Below are 25,441 nucleotides of genomic sequence, written 5' to 3' on the forward strand. Positions count from 1 at the left end.
TGAGCTACCTCTTCTGCCTGCCAAGCAATGTTGCAGCCTCCACTTTGAATAAGAAATCAAACCTTTGACTTTTCACTCTGAAACACTGGCACTGAACACAGGCTACAACTGTTGGAGGAGGAACATTGTGTTTATTTCAATAAAATGTGTTTTTAACGGGCATTTCCTTTTTCTTAACCTTTAGGTGGGAATATGGGAGATTCCTCCCCACTAAACTAATGTTTGTAAATGGAGTGGGGGATTTCCGAGTCTTAAATCCTTGTGATAAACTATTAACTAGGAGGGAATAAAAACAAAACTCACTTCCTTCTGTAAACTAGTTTGGGATATTTCGAGATCCCCACCTTTATTAAAAAAATGATTGACTGGTGTTTTGGAAATGGGGGAATTCCAAAACATACACTCTATGATGCAGTATTAACTAGGAAGGAACAGCAAGTCTAATAGTGACCATGTCCTACAAATAGTTGTCATAAAGAATGAACAAGTATCATTCAGTCAGTATTATTGATCTTTTTGCTTTGCTGCTGAGAAAAATCTCATGCCTGCCTGATCACTCATCACTTAATGCCTTTTGAAAGAATAGGAAGTTTAACATTTCTCTCCCAGTAAATCGTATGTAGAACAGTAGAAGACTTCTCTCATTAGTTTTGCCAAATCTTTGTGATGATATAATAGCATTAGGAAATATATTGAGTTGAGAATAAATGATTTCTGAAGTTTAACTTTTTTCCACATTTAGAAGAAGCTTGGATGTATAACTATTTTAAAAGTTTGCTAATATTTCTTGTAATGTACATGTGCTTTTAGTTTATAACTTGAGGTGATTGGCAGGGAGAGAGATAAAATTAAAATTTGTGCCACGTCAATTCCTCAGTTACCAGTTCAAAATTTGTTGCAATCGCTGCATAATTTATCAATTTTCTGCATGGTTATGATATTGAAAACCACTAAACTTTCATATTGAAGATCTTGATTGTGGATTTCTAGTTGTCATGATTGACAGCTATTTGAGTATCGATTTAGTTCAATGATCTTTCTCAACCAGAGGCTTATGGGTTCAAACCTCCTTTCCAGCCATCTTTAGAATCTAGGTTGATGCTTTGACTGTAAAATAGTCTGCGGAGCATTCCTCAATGAGGTATTCACAGAAGAAGGCTATTTGGCCCATTATCTGTGCCGGCTCCAAATGAGCAATGCACCTGGTGCCATTCCTGCCTTTTTTCAGGCAAGTGGAGAGTATTCCATCACACTCCTGACTGATGCCTTGTGTATAGTGAACAGACTTTGGGGAGTTGGGAGCTTAGTTACTTGCCACAGAATTCCCAGTCTCTGAACTGCTGTTGCAGCCAGAATATTTATGGTTGATTTAGTTCCTGGTCAATGGTAATCCTCAGGATGTTAAATGGGGGATTCATTGGATGTCAAGGGGTTATGGTTAGATTCTGTCTTGTTGGCACTTGAGTAGTGCACACGTTACTTGCCATTTAGCAGCCCAGAACTGAATGTTGCATAAATCATATGAACACAAATTGTTTTAATATTGGAGAAGTTGCAATTCTGACATGGTAGTGGGAGAAGATCCTTGAAGCAGCTGGATATGGTTGGCTAGGACACTCCTGAGGAACTCTTGCAGCAATGTCCTGGGACCATATTGATTGCCTCCAACAACCAGAGCCACCTTTCTTTGTTCGAGGCATGGCTCCAACCAGTGGAGAGTTTTCCCTGAATCTCGTTGACTTCAATTTTTCTACACCTCTTTGGTCAAATGGTGCCTTGATATCATGGGCAGTCATCCTCCCCTCTTACTACTATTTGGACCAAGGTTATAATGAGGTCAGGCACTGAGTGATCTGGTAGAACCCAATCTGAGTGTTAGTGAGCAGGTCAGTGCCACTTGATAGCATGTCAACGACCCCATCCATCACTTTGATCAAAAGTAGACTGGGACAGTAATTGGTCGGGTAGGATTTGTCCTATGTTTTCTCCCTCAGCAAATGCTGCCTGACCAATTTTTTCATTGTAATTTTGTGAATGACTTTTTTGTGATCAAATAGTATTTATTGCCCTTGTTTCATAAAATTTAAAACCAGCTACTTTTGGTCAATAAATGTGATCACTTTGTTCAGTATTGTTGATAATTGTTCTACAATGCATTTTCCTTTGCATGTAACTTCATGAAGTGAAACTAAATAATGAAAAGGAACTTCCAAATGCAGTCTTGATATTGACCATTATCTGGATTATTGTTAGTGAATTGCCTGGATTTGTGATGCTTTTGCCATTTTAAGAAGGTGGCCTGCTTTGCACATCTGTTTAAAAATTGAACACTTAAACTACAGTAAGTGAGTAAATGTTAGTTTCAAATTTAAACATTTAAAACGTATGAAATCTGAATCTTGAATTGGTTTTTGCACTTTTTGGTTTTGACACCTTTTTCATTCACTGCCTTTCAAGACTTGCAGCCAAGAACAATACAGCACAGGAACAGGCCCTTCGGCCCTCCAAGCCCGCGCCGCTCCCCGGTCCAGGATTGAATCCTGAATCCAGGATCCCCGCCCAATTTTCCAGCCTACCTACATACCAATATCCTATCCACCGAGCTGTCCCTCACAACTACGATGCTTTGTTCATTACAACCTATTAACTCACCCCCACCCCCCCATTCCAGACCATGTGATCTCCAGGGAGAGGCGAAAACCCAGAGTGAAAAACCCCAGGGCCAATATGGGGAAAAAAAAAATCTGGGAAATTCCTCTCCGACCCCCTGAGGCGATCGAAACGAGTCCAGGAGATCACAATGGCCCTGATCGGAAAATGCTTCCCAACCCTAGTCATTTCCACTTCCACGAACACCATATGAATTCCCTGCCCCCGAGACAGGTTCCCAACTATCCGCAGTCTCGCTCTGTACTGGCACCAGCAAGATGATCATAGATTGAGGGATGATCTTGAAATGTTAACATGATAGTGATTGAGCTGGAGACTGATTGCTTCCTACTACAGAAATGTGTGGGAGAATTGAGAAAATTTAACATTTGAACTGAACTGGCAAAGTGAAATTCCTGCAAGCACCATTTGATTTTTGGGAATGTAGAATGCCCCCAAAAAACCACCAAAGCAGAATTAATTGGTGTTTAAGCATATTAAAGGTAGTGGCTAACTTGAAAGGAATAGATATCAGAAATAACTTTGACCTACCAATATGGTGAAGCAGGCTTAAATGGTCAAATTATTTACTTTGTTCAAGGAAGCATACAATTTCCAATCCTTTTTACGTTTGTTTTGAGGCGGTCGTCCTTCATCAGCAAGCTGTTGGGCTCATCTTGCATCTATAGGCCAATGATCAGGCTTTTTACTGGTATTGATCTAGTCATTTTTGGCAAGATGCTGTTCATCTGTCAGCTCCAAGTGGATTTGTATAAGGTAGGTAATGCCAGTTGAACCTGATGTGTATTTTTGAAGAGGTAACTAAAGCAGTGAATTGGAGAATACCAAATGCCTTCTGGAAATCCATATCATCAAAATCTACAGACATCCCTAATAAACTGTCTGCTGACATTAAAAACATTTTCCTGCATTGGAAATTGGTTGGGTGACAGGATTCAGTGAGGATTTTGGGAAGCTGGTGGTGGAGATAATGATTTAACCCTGTTAGTTTGTTTCTAAACCTGTATCAAAATAATATGGATTGTAACTTGGTACACCGAGGGTACGACCCAAGGAAGAACTGATTAGATTTTGATGATGATGTGGATCCTGATCCTGGAATCTTTTGAAGGATCCCTTAATATTGGGAGAGGGTGAGTTGAATGAAATTTTTAAGATCATGAAGGAGCTGGGTGGGGGAAGTGGGCTAGGGTGCATAATCTTAAATTAGAGCCAGAACTTTCAGAAGTAAAATTGGGAAACCCTTCTATATGCACACAGATGGTAAGAAGTTTGTAACTCTTTGCAAATGGCAATTAATGCTAGATCACTTAATTTTAAATTGGGAATTTTTTTTTGTTAACCAAAGACAGTAAGGGACATGGGACAAACACTTGTATAAAGAACTGAGTCACAAATCAGCCATGATTCATTAAATTGGACTGAATGGCTTATTATGTATTGGTGAGCCGTTTAGTTTGGGATGTGGCAGGTGATGGGGGAAACAGGAAATTAAGTGAATCCCTCCACTCATTGCATTAGAAGCTGCATGTGCACTTGCATGCATTATAAGATTTTCTTTTCCTTAATTTTTCTAAAGTATAGTCTATAAAAACAGCAGTGCAGGGTAACACGAGTAGTGTTCTTGACGTTTCCATTGATAACTAAGTTAGTTTTAACAACACTGACAGAACAAGAAATGCTGTGTCTATAATGGATGATTGGGCCAAAATTTGTTTTGGTAACATCCCTTTGGGGTGGGTGAGAGGCTGTGGGCAAGATAACATTGCCTTTGCTATTCATTATCCCTCTGCAAAAAAAAGTCTTAAATGCTGGAGAAATGATTGCAAACTCCATGTACATTTTTCAGTTTGCTTGGAAGAGAAGGAAAATAAAAGCTGCTACCATTTTCGGGAATAGAACTAGCAAAGTAGTGCTGTACTTGAATTGTAAATTTGTAATAAGTATCCATGACTAGCACTACACATCAGGGAGGAGAGGATTGAAAATATCAGACTCCAAATATGATCTATGTAAATCAAACTACAATGTTAATATCCTGAAACTAGACTACCTTCTATTTTTAGACTTGCTGGTCTTTTCTGTTACTTTTTTTGTGACTGCCAATGTCTAGGTAAACTGTATTTCAAGTTGTACTTGAGTTAATATTGAAAGTAACACTAGGTACAAATTGAAATATGGTTTGTGGCTCTCAAACTTGTGACTGGAAAGTATAATTGGCCAGTTTGTGCATGAACAACTTGGAGGATATTTGGCTCTGAGTTCTACTTTAAGAAATGAAAGCCAGTGGATGAGGTACAGTGATTTCTAGAGGTGGGCTGAGCTGACCCAGTTATTTTACAATTGGTTACTTGTTTTGGGGAGCAGTTTGACAAGATGCCAAATGACAGGGTGCAAATGCCATGTTGATGGCACAGAATTCTCACTGTCCTGAGGGTAATCAAGCTTGCCAGGCAAAGGGATTTAGCTGTTAATATGTATGGCACATGTAAAAAGCATTTTGTGATCCTTGTGTGCCAAAGATATGTTCTTTACTAGTTCAGAATTTCATGCATTTCAATCCACTTTCTATTCCAATAGTGCCTTTAAATCTTGAATTACAGCAAGTCACCAAATATTTTCTGGTGATAATCTGAGCAGTGTTTTAAATGGAGCTTTGTGCTCTGGATTTACAAGGTATAAAGCAATGGTTGTAATACTTCAAACACTTCAGAATCGTTAACATGTGCAATAACAGAACATTGCTCATTGTTTGAGCTTTCCACTCTTGTTCTTTCCAAACTCATGCAGAAAGTAGACCATGGCAGGAAAAATAGTTTGCTAAAGGTCTCTATGTAAAGTAACACTAGACATGGGGTTGACTACCAAAATACATGTCACACAACCCTTGCAACAATCAAAAGACTTTAATTCATAACTTGGGTTCTAGAAGAGAATGAGAATCAAACTAACTTGATATTGCTACTGAGCCAATCATTCATAGCTTATATGCATGTGTGGTGATTTTTGAGGTAATTATATGAATTCTTTTCACTATTGAAGTAGAGAAACTCATTGGCAAACATGTCACTTTTTTTTAGTTAATATAAATGGAGAAATTTAACAGTTCTATTTAGATTGTTATTGTATTAGACAAACTAATCTGATTTGGTTCTGAAATGAGTTTTGGGGGCAGGAGGGAGAAGAGAGATCCAATGGCTACATAGTACATAATGAACTAATGCACATCCCTGAAAGCAGAAAATCCAGTGCTGATTTTCTTTAGGTGACCAACTTCAGTCTCAATCTGCAAGTACACAATATTTTGGTTGGAATTTCAGGCATTGCAAAATGTTTTGCAACTCGGCAGCATGGAACACATGAAATAACAAATCAGGAAAATAATCTTGTCCAAATTTGCGGCAAGTACTTCCTGATCCAAAACATTTCAAAGCACCAACTCTGTACAATATTTCTTGCTGCTCCACCCAAAAAGATATTGAAACTTGGCTAGGAATGTACTATACTGCTGTTCAGCCATACAAATATTTGGTGTGAAACCAACTGTCTTGCAGAAACGTTAGCTCTCCACAGATGCTGTCAGACCTGTTGAACTTTCCCAGAATTTTCTGTTTTAGCTTCAGATTCCAGCATCTGCAGTAATTTGCTTTTGTCTTGTGGTTCTCCTGCTTATAAGCTGCAGGGTTTTCCTACCTAATAAGGGATATGTCGAACTACTGCTATGTGTTGTACCATTAGCTGCTGGTCTGACAATTTACTAGAATATTGCTTATGGGTTATACCTCAACTCATCAGATGAAAGTAATTCAAGGCTGCCCGTGTTGGCAAATGGACTTATTTGTTTTACCAGCACAAATGTAAGTAAGCTGAATTATAATTAGAACTTGTTCAGATAAATCCTAATATGACAGGCTTTGTGGTGTTGCTGTAAGTACAAGAATAAGGATTTCAACTAATGAAATCCAGGTGGCTTTTTGAAAATGAGGTCTGTTTAAACGTTGATCCAGCTGCCTCATTGCACTAATGTGGGATGACACTACAGCTGTGATCAGCTTGGTTTCCTAAAACCCATCTCTATTCTTCCTGTTAAAAAGGCAACAGGAAAATTTAATTAAGAGGTGCAGGCGAGCAAAACAAAATCTCTCCACTTTTGTGAATTAATCTGCCATAAGCAGAAACTGAAGGCTGCTTTGTGACTAACAATAGTTAGAGTAGCCAAGTTTCTGAACTAGGATGTGGAGCCTTGTTTGGTTTAACACATTTGGTGTTTTGGAGGGCCTCAAGGCCACATTCATCCATTAAATTGGCTTCAGTTTATACATTCCTGCTAGTTGTTCAAATCTTCCATTCTGTTAGTGCATTGATCCTTTCAAAAGCAATTTTAGCAGTAAATAGAAACAGTACAATTACTCAAATTCAACTTCTGAAGATGAGCCAGAGAAGCAAGATAATGGAAAGACTCAGGGCTACTATCAAATATAGAATTATCATTTGGAGGGAAAAAACTTGGGCATCCAGTGAGCATCAAACACCTATCAAACCGTGTGCATTTGAGCACCTAGTCCTATGACACTGTAGTCCTCTAGACACTTTAGTTTAGCAGTAATTGAGATAATAAGGATTTCTATTTGAATCCAAATGGGCAGAGTTGAGAAGGCAGACCAACAATAATGCATGATATGCATTTATGGCTCATCTCTACCACTGCCAACGTTTTGCCCATTCCTGTCGCCTAGCTATGTCCCCATGTATCCTACGCAAAATTGCTTTCCTATTTTTTTTGTCATTAACAAATTTAGCTAGAATACATTTGGTCCCTTCATCCAAGTTGTTAACATAGATTGTAAATAGTTGAGACCGTGGCTCTGAAGCCTGTAGCATCCTGCTGTTTACATTTTTCCAAACTGAAAAATGACCTGTTTATTCCAGCTGTTTTCTCTTAATTAGCCAATTATTTATCCATGCTAGTCTATTTACCCCAAACATCCATGAGCAACCTTTTGTATAGCAACTTTCTGAATATCATTTTTTTTGCAGGTTTTATTATGAGTTTCTAAATGTCCTGCTACTACCTTGATTTTTGATTCCAGCATTTTCCCCAAGGACAGACGTTAGGCTAACTGGCTTTGGCGGCACTTAATTGCTTTAATTTGTAAATATTGAAGGGCCATATTCCTTCTACTTTGCCAAATTCAGTCCATCATAATTTGCTGCCACTACATTTTTGGCTCTCCATTCAAGTAGTGACTACACACTTATTAAAAATTAGTATGGTCCCCATGAAATCCAAGCTTTTGCCACAACTTTACTAGTAATCATTAACAATAGTACATGTAAGCACACAAGAGTATTGTAATCTGAATAGCTCATGACTTTTCTTGCTTTACATTTTTATTCATAGAATGTCACACAAGGTGACATGGGGGAAGGGATGGGACCAGCTACCCCACCATTTGGGTGGTTCAGTAGAGGGCATTTTGACTACACAGTGACAAAGACATTTCTCCCGTAAGAATAACCTGTGATGGGTCAGCTCACAGGGCAACATTTACAGTTTGGACACTCCTGATGATGCAATATCTCTTGCAAGGACAGGGACTTTGCCACTGAAAGCCTACCTCTTGAAGGGCTATATGGTTGATTTGTGCTGGGCCCCTTTCCTCCAACTACTCATTACAGCTAAGGTGCCCTGCCCCCCCCCCCCCCCCAAAAAAAAATCAGACGTCCAAGCAGACATTGGACATGGGTTCCCAGAGCCAGGAATTCTCCAATCTCCACACCCAACCTGGCAGCGAAAATCTGAAGCTTTGTTTAAAATGTGTGCACAATTGATGCAAAATCTGCTCCTATTATTTTCTGTAACCCTCTTGAGATTTGAATGGTTGGTTGAGTTTCATAATAGATACTGATTAATCTTACTTTTTGGTCAGAACTGCAGATTAGTCACTTCAGAGATTAATAGTTCACTTGTCAGTGTGATCCGCTGTTGCTTTAAGTGTGAAAAACAAAGCCCTTGGAGCAGTACATCATTTCCCACGGTCTCATTGTTCTGTTTCATGCAATGAGACAGTCTTCATAATGAATCATTTGACATTGAGCATCATTTGGGTATTTTAACAAATTTGACACTTTGGGCTAAGATCGGGATAATTCTTTTGTTTCAACACCTGTACTATAGAATCTGACCAACATTTTTCCCCATACACCTCACTTGCCTTCCCCTAAATTTGCTGTCTGACCAAATGTTGCATCCAGTATCATTAGGTATGTTTTTAATTTGTACTGCTATGTTAGCATATTTCCACAGTCCTCCAGTATTTTTAGTAGGTATTCTTTAAGCAATATGATATCAGCACAGCTGTACAGCTAGTTAATTTTAGGCGTGCTCTGATCTGAAATTGCCCTTGCCTGTTCTCTATCCAGATGGGGGACACTGAATAATGACCAGATACCATTCTTTGCTCATTTACCCACTTAAATTATTTGAACATATCCAGTTGTACTTCTGTTTTTTGTAGTACTGAATAATGGCAAATCAAATGTATGAACTGGAGTCTTCGCTGTTTAGGTGGTGGGTGCACCTGGCCTTTGTCATCAGGTTTGTGAAGGAAAAGAATTCCTGTTTTTGTGCCGAGCAGTTTTTAAACCCCCCCTTACTCCTATTTCTGTATCTGCTGAAAGTGTTGCTCATAGAATCTTCTTGACATTTTCCAAAGGAAGCACCACTTCTATTGTGAAGACCCTTTGGGCATTTTTTTAACATGTTAAAAGTGCTATATAAATGTGAATTGTTTTTAAATATGAATTTTCTAAATAAAAACTGTCAAACTGCATTATTGTGGTAAGCCCAGAAAAAAAAACTGGTCTTCCCTACCATCTTAAATAGCTTCTTCCTCTAGAGAAATTGAAACATTATAAACATTGTTCCTCTTCCAATTGAATTTTTTTTTGTTTTTATTCCAATCAGGTGCTAATGGGGATATTTTAAAAGTTGCAAACCTAATTAAATGCAATACTTTAAAACCTCAACATTTGAGGATGCTCAGTTACTGCATTCTGTTTCAAAACTAACGAGTTTGCAATGAACAAGTTGAGGTCTTTGGAAAAAGTACTGTAATAGCAGAACAAAAGCTATAAACATTGTGTTTGGAGTCTGGATAATTGCACAGATTAAATGGTAATTTTAGGAGGTGGTGAGGGATGTAAATTGGTTAATGTGGAAGTAGGTGCACGCATAATTGTAAATCCCTCCATTGCCTCACCTCATTCCACTTTGAGACTTTTGTATTTGAGCAGCTGACTAGGAGTTTATGCTAGGCAGAAGATGGGATGCCTGCAAAGGAGAATGTTGAGTTTAGAGGTGACTGAAATATGAAGGGGTGGAGGCAAGTAATGTTGCAGCCAATTGTGGATTTTGGCTGAACAATTTAAGTTTATATAACCTGACTTAAGACTAAACTATTGACAGGGGAGGTGATTGGAATCAGGAGCAAAGGAGTGGAGTTAATATTGGAAGCCAAAATATCCATCCTTCCTGTGTTTAAACTTGAGGAATTTTCACTCATTCATGACTTGCCATCCAATGTCTTCTACAAGGAAATGCAGGTATGTGAAAACTATGAAGAAGAGTGGGTATGGCTATGATTCCCATCATTTTATTTTAGTCTCTGTTCTACCCAGCTGAGTTCTGTAATCAGCTCTTTCTATCTACCTTCTGCTTGCTATAAAGCTATGGGGGTGAGGCTGTTCCTTGCATTTTAAACAACTGCCACCCCTCTTTCTTCCCCCCCCCCCCCCAAACCCTGGGCAATTCCTAATATTTTCTATTGAGTGCAAATGAAAATACAAGAATTATGACTTTTCACTTCAGATTGTGTAACATCTTGCTGAATTGGTATATATGCTCTAATAATCTATACAGCAATGTGTATCTGACTTTTTTATATCGCTATTTAGCAAACTACTGCTGTACTTAAAGCCTAGCTACCCCTTAACTAGCAGATGCTAGTTAATGGCTGTAGATATAATTTGGGGGGGGGGGAATTCTGAGTAAGTTTAACTTAATAGCCATGTGTAAATGTCTGGGATTGTTTTTATCGTATGGGATTTCTGATTTGTCTAATCATTGCTCCCTCTACCTGCACCCACCCATCTCTTGCTCTTGCGTAGGGAAACTGGAATGTTGACTATTTTTCTTGGCTCAGCCGTTTAATTTAATTCTTGGGCATTTTCACAATTTTTGTGCTGTTGCCAAGCTTTTAGGCTCACGATCAAGAATACCAGGAGTTGCTAACAACACCAGAGTCCAATTTAATGTAATGCTATGTAATCGGTTAATGCTAAAAATGTACATTCATTCAATGTACTTTTTGTTTTTGCTATCAGGAGTCCCTCAAACTAACCATCTCCTAACAACATAATAGATAGCAACATGCACAACCAAAATGCTATTCATAACAGTCTCCCTCTTTGGTCTCCTTGCCTAACTTTTAAAATGATGTTTAGCTATTTTGCAAATTCTGACATGTATAAACTGACCCTCTTTCAGTCCCAAACAAATTCTGGTTTTAGGCATATACTCACTGTATAGGTTGACATCCTTGTCAGCCACAGCATGCTATACTTGTGATAGCTGCCTCAATTTTTCTCCCCACAAAGGCATGTTTATCTTTTTTTAAACTGGGATCAAGAGACAAAATTCAATATGTTGCAGAGATCTTGCGTCAGAAACAGATGCCATTTGAAAATGGCAATTATCCATCCCCGTACAGGCATTTCACTTTGAAGGCTCAATCTCTCAAAGCATCAAGTTGACTTATATGCTAACCTGCATATTCACTGTCCCCTCTGATCGGAGTGATCTAATTGAAACTGGTATTGCATCATTCAAAATGTAATTGGATTCTCAGTTGGAGCAAATGAGCTTTGGTGTATCCATGTGGCCTTGATTTTCTTGTTTTGAAATTACTTTGCCTAATATTGAAATGTATAGCTGGCTCTAACATGTACATAATTCTAAATATTAGGCACATGTTCCATGTATTTCAGCCCTACTCATTGGGGATACTTGTAGATTCACTAATAACATTTGAGTGGCACAGTGGTTAGCACTGCCTCACCAGCACCAGGGATTCAATTTCCAACATGGGTCACTGTCTGTGTGGAGTTTGCACATTCTCCCTGTGTCTGCATGGGTTTCCTCCGGGTGCTCCAGTTTCCTCCCACAGTCCAAGGATGTGCAGGTTAGATGGATTGGCCATGCCAAATTGTCCCTCAGTGTCAGGGGGGACTAGCTAGGGTAAATGCATGGGGTTATGGGATAGGGCCTGGGTGGGATTGTGGTCAGTGCAGACTTGATGGGCTGAATGGCTGTCTCCTGCACTGTATGAATCTATGATTCCAACCATTATGACAGATGTATTTATCACTAGAGCACAGATTAAATTAGTCATGTCCATTTGGTAGACTATGTAAACGCCCAAATACATCAACATGAGGGGAAAAATAATGTTGTAGCTGCTTGTGTACTATGACACCGACCCACGATTTTAAAGATGTGTTCAAAACTAAATATTCACTTGCCCATCCAATAAAGCTACTCAGCATGCCCGCTTGCTTTGATTTCCATTGGGGTTAAAGGATAGATTGTGTTTGTGTAGGTTTTTGGGATGTTGTAGCATTGGAGGGAGTCATTTGGCTCCCTTATGCCAGCTCTGCAGTACAATCCTTTCCGTCCCATTCTAACACCATGGCCTTTCAAGTTTATTTCCTTTTTGAAAATTCTTGCTCCTCTCTCTCACCATCATTCTCATTGGCAACAAGTTCCAGGTCCTACCATGTTAGTTTTTAAAGAAATCCATCCTCCATGCATCTCTTGTTTAAAACCTTTAAACCCACTATGTCCACTAGTCCTTGCTAATGGGATCAGATTTTCTTTGTCCATCTTATCCAAACCGGTCATAATCTTATACACCCATTTGATCTTCCTTCAACCTTTTGCTCCAAGGTGAATCCCAATCTTTTAGCTAAATTCCTTCATCTCCAGTAAATCTCTGGGCCCTCTTGATGACCTTGTGGTTACCAGAAGTGCACACAACACTCTAGTGGCCTAAATGGACTTTTTCTTCCCTCCTTTTGAGAACACTGCCTTTTATTTTTTTGATCCCATATGCTTTGCTAGCTAATCTTAATATATCCTTCCACCTTCAAAGGTCTATGTGTATGAACCCCAGGTTCAATTTGCCTTTGCATACATTTTAGAATTGTGCTAGTAAGTCTGTACTACCTCTGTCTCTTTGTCAAAATGCACTATCTTGCACTTAAATTTCTACCCCTGATCTTGCCTATTCTGCTGCCCTTTGTCCTCTTGCAGTCAGTTGGTATCATCATTATTGTTTATCACACCTCCAAGTTTGGATTCATCAAATTTTTAAATTTTGCCCCATGTTAATATCCAAGTCATTTACGATATAAAAGTATTTTGGTAGCATCATGGCTGACCAGAGTTGGCTGAATCCTGAACATCTGCCAGATGGGGCCTGCAGATGGTGAGCAAACCAACATGAGGAAAAGCCTATTTGATATTGTCCTTGCCCAGCTGTTATGGATGCAAATATCCATCACAGTAGCAATAACTACAGCTTAATTCTTGTGGAGATGATATCCTGGCTTCACATGGACATTCAATGTCGCGTGGCACGATCAGTATTTAATGATTCGGAACAGATAGTTTTGAGCACTGTTGGAGCGTCACTCATCCAGGCAAATTAGTATTCCATCACACACTTGACTTGGGATAGGCATTTGGGGAGTCAGGTGGTCAGTTATTTGTTGCAAAATTCAAAGCCTCTGACCTCTTGCTGGTCCAGTTTGTTGTCCATCTACAAAGCCTGGGTTAAGGGTCTGATGGAATACTCTCCACTTGTCCGGATGAGTGCTTCTCCAACAACACAAAATCATCAGCAATAAAGCTGCCTGCTTGATCAGGGTCTCATCCATCACCTTAAACACTCCTTCCATCACTGATGCACAGTGCCAATAGTGTGTACCATTTACAAAATGCACTGCAGCAACTTGCCAAGGCTTCCAAACCCATGACCTGTACCACCTTGAAATTTGAGGGCAGCAGACACGTGCAAGGTTTCCTCAAGTCCCATACTATCCTGACTTGGATATTGCTGGTTCTTTGCTGTCAATAGGTCAAAAAAACTGAAATCCTGTCCCCAACAGCCCTGAGTGTACCTACACCATTTGGATTGTAGTGGTTGAAGAAGGCTGCTCACCACAACTTCAGAGGCAATTTGGGATGAGCAATCAATGCTGACATTCCCTTGCTTGATCTCCCTAATTAACAAACTCCCCAAGTGCTGTTGATTTTCTCCTGATTGTTTCTTGAGATTGCCCACATTTGAATGGACTGCCTTGGTTACCAGGAATGTTCTTGCACCCTTGAATAAGGAGGTCATATTAAGCATTTGTCCAGTCCTCTGGCACCTCTCCTGTATCTAATGAAGATTGGAGGATTTTTGGAAGGCCTTTCTGTTATCTTGATCCCCTACTTCCATTAGGAACCTGAACTAGGACTTGCCAACACCAGCATAGACGGGATGTAAATCGAAAGGCTGACTATCAGGTTTCACCTATTATCTCAATCCTCTTGCTTTGAACAATATTTTGTCAGCATCCCATGCCTTTGAAAATACCAAAACAAAATATTCATCAAGTATTCTAACCTCTGAGCATTTTGGCATGCCATATGCATAACTTTAAACATGGACTGTATTCGCATAACTTTTCTGAAACTTTTTAAAACAAAAAAAGGACATTAAACTACTGCTAACATGGCTGGCAATGTTCAGGTAACTTTACAATTTCTGCATAAACTCAACTACCTCGGGTGCTGGGAAGTTCCTAATTGAAAGACTATGGGTAGAATACCCTCTTTGGACATATCAAGACAAAACCATTTGTGGAATTAACACTTAGTTTTTGGGTGAGTCCACAAGCAATAAAATCCATGGACTTTTTGTCTGAGCTTGAAACTTCGCCGTGGAGAAACCAGATCATCATGAGTTGGTGTGAATGATCACCATCCATCCTCCATTATATAGCAATGGCTTCAAACTTAATTCTGGGTGAACAACAGAAGTGTTCACCTGATCAAAACCGACCAAGATGACCAAGCTTCTCCAAGCACCAAGGAGAAACCAGGCAGTCAGCAAACACCACAATGAGAAGCAGCAGCAACATCTATGCTTAAACTGGACCTGCAATATCATAAGGTCTCCAAACCTGTTTTGAGGGACACCAGTACAGAAAACCAGCCTTTTGAACTACACTTAACTAACTTTATGATCTGAAAAATCCACATCTTCGCGGGAATCCTGCAACAACATTTAATATAACTTTGATTATTGAATTCACCTAGCCACACAAGTGGAAAAGAACCTCTTTACTAAGACAATTACATGACTTGCAAACTATTCCTTTGTTTGTAACTTGCAAACTCTTTAAACTTTTTCCATGTGTGCATGTCATAGCATTATATTTTTCAGGGCGAAAATGTGAATAAATAACAATTTAAACTTACAAAAGCTTGTTGCTGGTTATTTAAATTGACCATGCACTCTGCTTAAACACCTTCCTTTTTAAAGAAAAAGATTATGGACAGTAAGGGAAGTGAAAAGGAGTTTCAGTTCTTTCAAATCAACATCTTTGCCCCCAATTTGTTCTACCCTGCTTACTGTTTACATACTGGTAGGTTATTAGGGTTTTGACTGTCATTCCATTTTCATTATCTCAATGCAAGTCTTAATTTATTCTTCACTTCCTATTTCAACTCGTATTAATTTTGACCTGACTCCTGCTTGAAGAATTCACCTGATATCTTATCCCCTTTTTTTGTTTTTTTGGTTTCTTATTTTCCTTATCAATCCTGGCTTTTATTTCCTTGCCTTTCATCCTGTAATGTACTTGGTCTGGTCCTGAAAGCATCTTCCTTGAAGATTGTCAAACTGTTTCATATTTTTCTGGGCAAGATCCCTCTCGTAATTAGCCCTCTTCCCCCAAGTTCTATATTAAATTTTTCCTTGCTAGTTTCGGTTATCAATTTAACTCCTACCCACTTCTCCAACAGACACTTTGCCCAGCTTATTCCCCAGCAATACCTCCTCCTTAATTGGACTGAGGTAATGCTGCTTAAAGTTCGGCTGAACACATTTTAATGTATTTCCCCTCCTGCGCTTTTTATTTTGTTCTAACATTACCCTGATTTGTCTTTGGGTGATTAACCTCCCCTGATATCACTACATTATAACCCTTTAACATCTGATTTGCTTTTCTATCTGTCATATGATGTTGTGGCCCATTGAGCATCCCTAGTAGTGTTTCTCAACTTTAAACAAATGTGTTTTTGAGTGACAAGGAGATCCTCTTTCCAACTGTACAATGTCTTCCCTGATCAATTCTACCAGCCACTTCCCTTTTTTGTTCCCCCCTCCCCTAGTTTTCCTGAGCACACGTTCAGCAGGTCTGTTGGCTCTGTTCTCTCTCCACAGATGCTGTCAGATCTGCTGAGGTTTTCCAGCATTTTTGGATTTTGAACCAGTCATTTTGTTTTGCGTATGTGCATTGTATTCCTTGTAACCCTTTATTGGTCTGCTCCTAACTGAAATGGTATTCCTTCCTTCTCTGGTACTATCCAACACTCATTCCTTTTATACATGGTCTTCCTTCTTTCTACTTCTAATGTGCTGATGCCCATCCCCAGCCACACCTCCCTGCATTCCTGTTGATGTGCAACCCATTCCTGTTGAATATGGATGCCTTCTGTCCCAGAACTAGTCTTTGTAGTTTTTGAATGAAATTGCTAGGCTTAGTTCTAGGGTGCTCCTTTGCTAATTTTCTCTATCTTGAAGGAGAGTGATGCAACCATTTTTTCCCTAATCAAACTCTAACTCCTTTCCATGCAGATATTGAAACTTAAAATTAATTTGGGATATGTTGCACTTAAAGCTTTGGAGCTACAAAAAAAACTGAACAGCTGAAGCATTTTGTTTAACAACCGCCACTGGGCTTGCTAACTTGTTTTTACATGGATCATTAAATTAATGGAATAAATTCATTCATTATAGTAAATTGAAATTGACTCCCTTTTCTGATGGGTACCAATTTTTGTATTGGGAAGGTGAAGACAACACCCAAGATAAATGAGTCAATGTCATGAAAAGTAACTATCTCTTAATGCAGTTTTCATTTGCATAGTGAACTTCAACTTAAGGTCTGGCTAGGAAGGAGGGAGGGGAATGTTACGTGCTAATATTTGAACTCTGATTTCTCTGATATTTCAGTGACTCTAGATGAAATGAATACAGTAAAATTTGTGATACATTGAATAGAGAAGGAAGATATTTCTTGAATTTTTGTTTGGTAAATAAATCATTACTCTGAAAAGCATACTTTATTCTAAATTATGCCTCATTAGACATAACTGTGCACCTGAACTATTTACTATGTCTTTGTTATCAGATGATTCTAAGACTATTCCACCAAGATTTGAGCAGTTATTTTCTTCTATGTCTGAGGATAATTGTCATTTTAATCACTGCTCTTGTTTTTTTTTACTATCACATACTCCCAGCTTTAAAGAGACTCTTTAGGGTTGAACTTTGGTTTTTTTTGTGGGAACACAATCTTATTTACAGTTCCTGATTTTTTTTTTTTGTGTAGTAGGTCTTGAAACAAAATTATTTTGACTTTCCTTCATCAGACTGCCAAGGCATTTCTTCCCAAGATGCTGGAAATGAACCATGGACATATTGTGACAGTGGCAAGTTCCTTAGGGTTGTTCAGCACTGCTGGTGTTGAGGTTAGTACATTTTTAACTATTGCTCCAGAAAAATGTTCAATTTTAGTTGTATTTTCTCATTTGAAGAACAAGCAATGCTTTAAGTGTCTAAAATCTAAAAAATCATTCCACAAACCCAAATTATGTTTTTGAAGTGAAATGCATCATGTCTTGGTGTCTCAGCATATCAATTATATTTTCTAGTCAAAATATATAGTATATTGCTATAATTGAGCAAATAGCTAATATTAGAATTTAAGCAGCTAAAATATTGTTTCGCATTGTGCAACATATAGAATAGGTTTGGGGGACCAAAAGATCTTACGATGGCAGCAGTGAAGGGGAAAGGAAAATTTTGAAGCATTTTGCATAGACTCTCCCTCCTGGGTCCTTGAGTAATCAATGGAACTCAGTTACTAAGCTTTGAAACTTGAATTCACCCCACCCACCTCCAAAAGGTTGAACATTCCTGAGTTACATAGTGTTCAGCACCGAAACTGTATACCTCGATTCAAGTCTGTCTCTTTCCTCCCCCACCGTGTTTCCGTCTGAATTTTTTGAAACAGGTTTGGCAAGCAATATTTCCTTAATTTACAAATTAGTTACTGAACTGATAACACTGTCCACCATTTTTAATGCCTCAGTCATCTCCTGTGTTGTCATATTCTCGTCTTTTTTGATTCCCTCTTCCTCGCATTGGGCCCCTTTTTTTTTACAGCTGGTCAGCTATTCTCTTGTTTACATGTGCTCGACTCCAAGTCCATTTACAATGTTGTGCCACTGTGCTTCAATTAAGACAACTTTGCTCAGCCAAGCAGAAGAAAAAATGACAGTGAATATGGAAAGGGAGGACAGCAAGCTCTTTCACATGATGCTCTGTCTTATGCTCATTTGCTCTGTCTGTGTCTGTCTCTCTCTCTCTCTCTCTCTCTCTCATATTCTCATGGGACACTTCAGACTTTTGTAGGATGAGGGTAAATAACTTAATAGCTGCTCCTGGATTCCTCTTAAACTAAAGCCAGTTATAGTTCATTTGACACCTTGCAGTCATTATGATTCAAACTTTTGGATGACAGATTTTAAAGTTGCTGTCAATGAAAGAATTGCCTTATTCCAATATATAACCTAGTGTGTTTTGCTGCCATTTCATCAGTATTTTGGTATGTAATGCAGCTCCTTTTAAAATGAGTTCTAATACATAAACAAAGCAAAGGAATTTAAGAAATTGTCTAAAATACAGGAGGGGTCTGATGATTAAAGAGAATCTTTATTTCCCTTTTTATGAAGCACACTTTTTATCTAGTTAATTTCCATAGTGCATCAAATGCACGTTATTCTCCATGCTAACTACTAGAAAAGTTGACTTGGGTGGAATTTTTTATCATTTTTGAACAGCCATGACACAGGAGCATTTCATAAACATTATCCAACTTAAATCTTGTAAGATCATAAGATTCGGCCCCTCAAGCCTGCCCTTATCAGTTAGTAAGATCATGACTGAACTGATTCTAGTGTCCATTTTCCTGCCTGCCCAGTCAGTGACATTTGGACACACTTAAGAAAGATGCCACTGAATCAACCAGTCAGCAGCAAGAATGTTAACACAAACTGACCTGTTACCAACACACTTACGCCCACCCATATTCAGTTTTTTTTCAAGGAATTCTCAAGGTAGCAACTTCTCTTTCCAGAGCATTCTTTACATGGTGTAACCGTTACTGATGTCCCCATGAAAACTTGCAAACAACTTTTAGATAATAAGAAATAATTAGACCCCAGTGATCGTTGTGGCACTCGACTAGTTACAATTGCCAACCTGAGGGGCCCATTTATTCTTTTCCCTACAGCACCCACCTTGTGCAGTAATTTGTAGTAAGGGTTAATGTGCGACATGGGCAAATGTACTGCCCAAATTATGTAAAGAGTCACATGATAGACTATCTGCGGAGGGAGCAGGAGAGAAGTCTGCATGAAGAAAATACATAGTGCTGTATCTTGGAGGCAAGCATGTATATAGTTGTGTGCTAACAGTACACAGTTTATGTTCAACCACACAAGCCTCCAGACCTCCGACACCAAACAACTTTTTACAACGTGGTGGTGGTGGTAGCAGGTGAAGAACCCTAAAATATCAATGAAAACATCTCGCTGAGGTCAGGCTATAGTTTTGTGTGCCTAAATCAAAGACAGGACTGGAGATTGCCTAAAAAGCTTAATTACAGGTGAGGAAGTGAAGGAAATTCCACTGTAGCTGAAAGGGACCCCACCAGAGCAAGTGTAGGTCCACTGCCCAACCTGATCGGATGCAGTGTCAAAGGGTGAGGAAAAATTCACAAAGGTTGAAGGAGCCTTTTAAAAATAATCAGAGCATGCTAATAACACTGCAGCTGGATCCAGAGTCCGTGCCATACCATTCAGCCAAGCTGAATGCTCACCCTGAAATCATTTTTCGAAACTCAAACCAATTTGAGCTTGGTGGGTGGCATGGTGGCAATGGTTGGCACTGTTGCCTCACCACATCAGGGACCTGGATTTGATTTCCAGCTTGGGTTACTGTTTGTGTGGGTTTCCTCTGGGTGTTCCGGTTTCCTTCCACAGTCCAAAAGATGTGCTGGTTAAGTGCATTGCCCATGCTAAATTCTCCCTCTATACTGAACAGGCACGAGTGTGGTGGCTAGGGGATTTTCACAGTAACTTCATTGCAATGTTAATGTAAACCTACTTGTGATACTAATAAATAAACTTTTTACTTTTCATGCCTCTGCCTACCTGGACTCAAAATTGGGCATCATAGAAAAGTGAAATTTTAGGTTACAGCAGTACATCAGAATTGAGTAGGAAATTGAAGGTAGTGCAAGTTAATACATTCTTGTAATTGGTGAAATTTTTGACAAGGTATAGATGAATCCTCAACCACATGAGGTATTAAAAGCCTTTGACAAGTATTTTAAACTCCAAGTTGTGGAGAGCACAGACTTTAAATAAAAGGTCTTGAACACCCCTAATAAAGTACCAAAAGTGCAAGGAGACCCCAGAGTGAGGAATATAGTACTTCACACAACCTTTTGAAAATGCTGACACAGTACCCAAACTGCAACAGCTGGTGGCAGTGCAGAGTGAACAGATGGCTGTGAATGAAGGAATGTTATCTGGTGCAGTGCAAAAGCAACACAACCTGCAAAAAGAAAATTAATTTATTTCACTGGAAAATGATCATATCAAAAATGAGGTGGAAAAACGCAACCAGCAGTACAGGCAGGCACAACAGGCAGAAAAAATACAAGGCTTCTGCCTTGACAGGCTCATTACATGAGCCTGGACAAACATGAGAGCTTAACAATGTTAAATACGACTTCAGGAAAAGCTGCTTTGGAACTATCACCAGCAACAAAGCACAGTGTGTGTTGTCAAGAGGTCAACAAGAAAATGAACAGCTAATTGTTCTTCACAATCAAATGCAAAAGGGATACATAGTCATAGAACCCTACAGTAGAAGGAGGCCATTCGGCCCATCGAGTCTGTACTGACCACAATCCCACCCAGGCCCTATCCCTGCAACCCCATGCATTTACCCTGCTAATACCCCTGACGCTAGAATCAATTTAGCATAGCCAATCAACCTTACTCGCACATCTTCGGACTGTGGCAGGAAATTGGAGCACCCAGAGGAAACCCATGCAGATACGGGGGGGAATGTGTAAACTCCACACAGTGACACAAGGCTGGAATTGAACCAGAGACCCTGGCACTGAGGCAGCAGTGCTGCCCCGTTCATTTCTTAATGCTGCTGAAGACTACCTTGAACAGCAGAAAAAAGGCGAACACTGAATTATGAGAAATCTCAGGATCAGGCAACTGAGCTTCACAAAGAAAAAAAACTTGTTGAATGACATTCACATGCTCCAAAGATCCCTTGAGTCACCATTGGTTTCTCTGGAAAATCATGAAGAGAAGCAAAATTTAATGTCATTGTGCCAACTGGTTCTTCTTTTAGAGAAGATTCAGCAATGTTTAATATTCCAGGAGGTAGCCAAAGAGGTACAAAAACTGCAGAGCTGAAGAAAATGGTAGAACATTTAGAAAACTGAAAAATTCATTTCCAAAAATGCACATTAAGAATTGGAAAGCAAACTTGTTAATAAAAACTTACAGTTCCAATTCGACAATCAGTGTTCACTCCCACTTTTGCAGCAGAACCAAGTGAAAGATAAGATGAAAACAGATTGTTAGGCTGAAGAACCAGCTGACTAGTAAAGAGGGGGCATTAAAAGGAAAGGATTTCCAAGCTGAGCAGATACTGAAACCATGAGTGGTGTGATTACAGAACTGGAACAAATTTAAGACTTTGGTCAGAGACCAACCTGACTAAGTGAAGCGTGAGGACAAAGCTCCTCTTTCTCACTTGCAGCAAATATCGGGAAATGTAATTCTGAAGAAAAACAGGATGCCTCAAACTTACTGAGAATCGTTTAAGCTGCTGAAAATGATAAAGCTGGAATGAAAACCAAAAATCTAGAATGGCAAAAAGATTCTCAAAGGAGAAGTCTTTGGAACAGCTGGCAGAAATAACAATGGCATTTCCTTGTTTACTAATTCCCCAGTTTTATCCCCAATGCTTTAGCTACTGTCTTCCTTTTTATATACTTGGAGAAGCCTTTATTGCTTTTTGTTTCTTTTATTCCCTACTGATTTCTAATTGTTAAACATATATACCTGTTCAGTTACTGATAAAATCATTTAATTGGATTCAAATTCCATTCACTACTAGTGACCATGACCAATGTAAAGGAAAATGCTTGATTCCAAAATACTGACATGTATTAAATTGATTTGCTTCAGCACTTCCAAATATGACTAGCTCAAATGCTTCTGCTCATTTTTCATTCTCCCACCCCTTCCTCCAGAAACCGCCCAATCTGGTAAGTGGCAAAATTACTAATGGAAGCATTATCTGTCTTGGCTATAGAAGATCAGTACTATTCACACACAACTGGCAAACTTGTTGCCCATGAATCAAATGTGCATCAATGGCTTTGATCATAATTGAAGTAGAAATTGTTCTGAACTATAAATTTATCCTGTCATTTAGGATTACTGTGCAAGCAAATTTGGAGCAATAGGATTTCATGAATCCTTGAGCCATGAGTTGAAGGCATCGGAGAAAGATGGGATCAAGATGACACTTGTCTGTCCGTATTTAGTGGACACCGGCATGTTTCGTGGCTGCAGAATAAGGTGAGGTGAATAATGACCTGTTGAGTGCATGAAGTTTAAATTGTATATTTAATCACTGAATTAAAAGTCTGTTGTGGTCAAAAAATTATTTGTCTTCAGAGGAATGAGGGGTTAACTTCTGAGGAAATTTGACCGAGCACTTTGTATATCATTAGTTTACTTTAAGCCACTTTACGATGTGTACCCAGCCTTAATACAGCTGGTTACAGTATGGTGCAGGGTGTATTCCTTTTATTCCCCTCAAAAGTGTTTGGCAAATGGAAGGAAAAGGTATTTTGGGGGGGGGTAAAGTAAAAATGTGTAGCTCAAGTGTTTAACAGTTTTTGGAGTGTCACATTACAAACAATTTTTTTGTATTTATTTCCAATTATTTTAAAGTTGTGTTTTTAAATTCGGAATAAATGCAGCACTGCCTTTTCATATTAGAATTTTCATGGCTACTCTGTACAAAGAGGTTTTGCCCATTTTTCTTAACCATAGAATCCTGATAGGCCATTCAGCCCATCGCATCTGCATCGACTATGACAGAGTATCATACCCGGTCCCTTTTACAGGCATTAAGATGAATGACCAGTTGAAAGGGGAATGTTGTCAAAGAATTTCTAGGAATTGCTTGATTCTTTTCAAATAAGCATTCACTGAGAAGCAAATTGGACCTTGTTTACTGGTTCATCTGACACACAGTTCAGGTTACCACTTTCCATCTTACCATCCCTCTCAAAACATCAGCATATCTTTCAGTGCTACATTGTTCATATGTTTGGGTGCCAGAGTAGATCTTGACAAGTTGATATTTAATGAATGTCAGCCTCCAGCATTCTGAAATAAAGGCGTAGCTGAAAACTGATTAATTTTCCATGATGTATGTTTTGGTAATTGTGCCATTTATTTATAGCTGAAAGGCATTTGTGTTGATGTCTATTTATACCCCAGGTTTGACGCACCTGCAGCATTTCAGGATATGAAATTTATTTGTTACTTCAAGCCACAAAAATGTAGTGGGGCAACCACTAAAGCTTTCAAGTTAGGTTTGAGCAGTGCAGGTGTGTACCACATCAGACATGCTGCTTCTGTTACTTTTGCAAACCGAAGGAATAAGTAAACTGGACTTTCAGCAAGAGTGTCTTAAAAGACCTGAGAATTCATAGCACTGATAACCACATTTCCATTCTGTTCACTTGAGTGATGACTACAATAGGAACTTTCTCTGGTAAAACTAGAGAATTAATCAAAAGGACCTTCAATTCGTTAGCCCTACTTTCATAAAATAAAACTTGTATTTGCTTGAACAGATTTGGTTATCAATTCTCTATAGAATCCCTACAATGCAGAAAAATGCCATTTGGCCCTTCAAGCCTGTACTGACAGCAATCCCATGTATTTGCCCTGCTAATCTCCCTGGCACTATGGGGCAATTGAGCATGGCCAATCAACCTAACCTGCATATCTTTGAAATGTGGGAGGAAACTGGAGCACCTGGAGGAAACCCACCCAAACAATGGGGAGAACATGCCAACTCCACGCAGACAGTGACCCAAGCTGCGAATCGAATCCTGGTCCCTGGTGCTGAGGCAGCAGTGCTAACCACTGCCACCATGCCATTTTTGATTTCGTAAACTTTTTTGATATCTGATCTAACCGTTGTCTACTCTTTTTATGCCAATTTAGCTATCCAAGGCTTTCAACATAACAGGAAAGAAGTGACATAGGGAATGAAATTAAAATACTCTTTGTTCAAAAAAAAACCCTTCTTCCCAGCCCCATTTAGAACCATAGAAAATTACAGCTCAGAAACAGGCCTTTTGTCCCTTCTTGTCTGTGCCGAACCATTTTTTTGCCTAGTTCCACTGACCTGCACTTGGACCATATCCCTCCACACCCCTCTCATGCATGAACCCGTCCAAGTTTTTCTTAAATGTTAAAAGTGACCCCGCATTTACCACTTTATCCAGCAGCTCATTCCACACTCTGCGTGAAGAAGCCCCCCCTAATATTCCCTTTAAACTTTTCTCCTTTCACCCTTAACCCATGCCCTCTGGGTTTTATTTTCTCCCCTAGCCTCAGTGGAAAAAGCCTGCTTGCATTCATTCTATCTATACCCATCAAAATCTTATACACCTCTATCAAATCTCCCCTCATTCTTCTACACTCCAAGGAATAAAGTCCTAACCTATTCAATCTCTCTCTGTAACTCAGCTTCTCAAGTCCCGGCAACATCCTTGTGAACCTTCTCTGCACTCTTTCAACCTTATTTACATCCTTCCTGTAACTAGGTGACCAAAACTGTACACGATACTCTAAATTTGGCCTCACCAATGCCTTGTATAACCATACCATAACACTCCAACTTTTATACTCGATACTCCGATTTATAAAGGCCAATGTACCAAAGGCACTCTCTTTACGACCCTATCCACCTGTGATGTCACTTTTAGGGAATTCTGTACCTGTATTCCCAGATCCCTCTGTTCAACTGCACTATTCAGAGTCCTACCATTTACCCTGTACGTTCTTCTTTGGTTTGTCCTTCCAAAGTGTAATATCTCACACTTGTCTGCATTAAATTCCATTTGCCATTTTTCTAGTTGGTCCAAATCCCTCTGCAAGCTTTGAAAACCTTCCTCACTGTCCACTACACCTCCAATCTTTGTATCATCAGCAAATTTGCTGATCCAATTTACCTTTCAATAA

The 25,441-nt window shown here is 39.2% G+C and overlaps 1 protein-coding gene across 1 annotated transcript in view; it reads left to right on the top strand.

Annotated features, from left to right (window-relative positions):
- The window catches only part of rdh10b (retinol dehydrogenase 10b), a 53,246-nt gene that overhangs the window by 13,438 nt on the left and 14,367 nt on the right, over positions 1-25,441 (top strand). The window contains exons 2-3 of the mRNA XM_078216312.1: positions 17,438-17,536; positions 22,605-22,750. Of these exons, the coding sequence (XP_078072438.1) occupies positions 17,438-17,536; positions 22,605-22,750 (245 nt within the window). The remainder of the gene's footprint in view (positions 1-17,437; positions 17,537-22,604; positions 22,751-25,441) is intronic.

The sequence above is a fragment of the Mustelus asterias genome, chromosome 7 (genome assembly GCF_964213995.1).
Source record: "Mustelus asterias chromosome 7, sMusAst1.hap1.1, whole genome shotgun sequence".
NCBI lineage: Eukaryota > Metazoa > Chordata > Chondrichthyes > Carcharhiniformes > Triakidae > Mustelus > Mustelus asterias.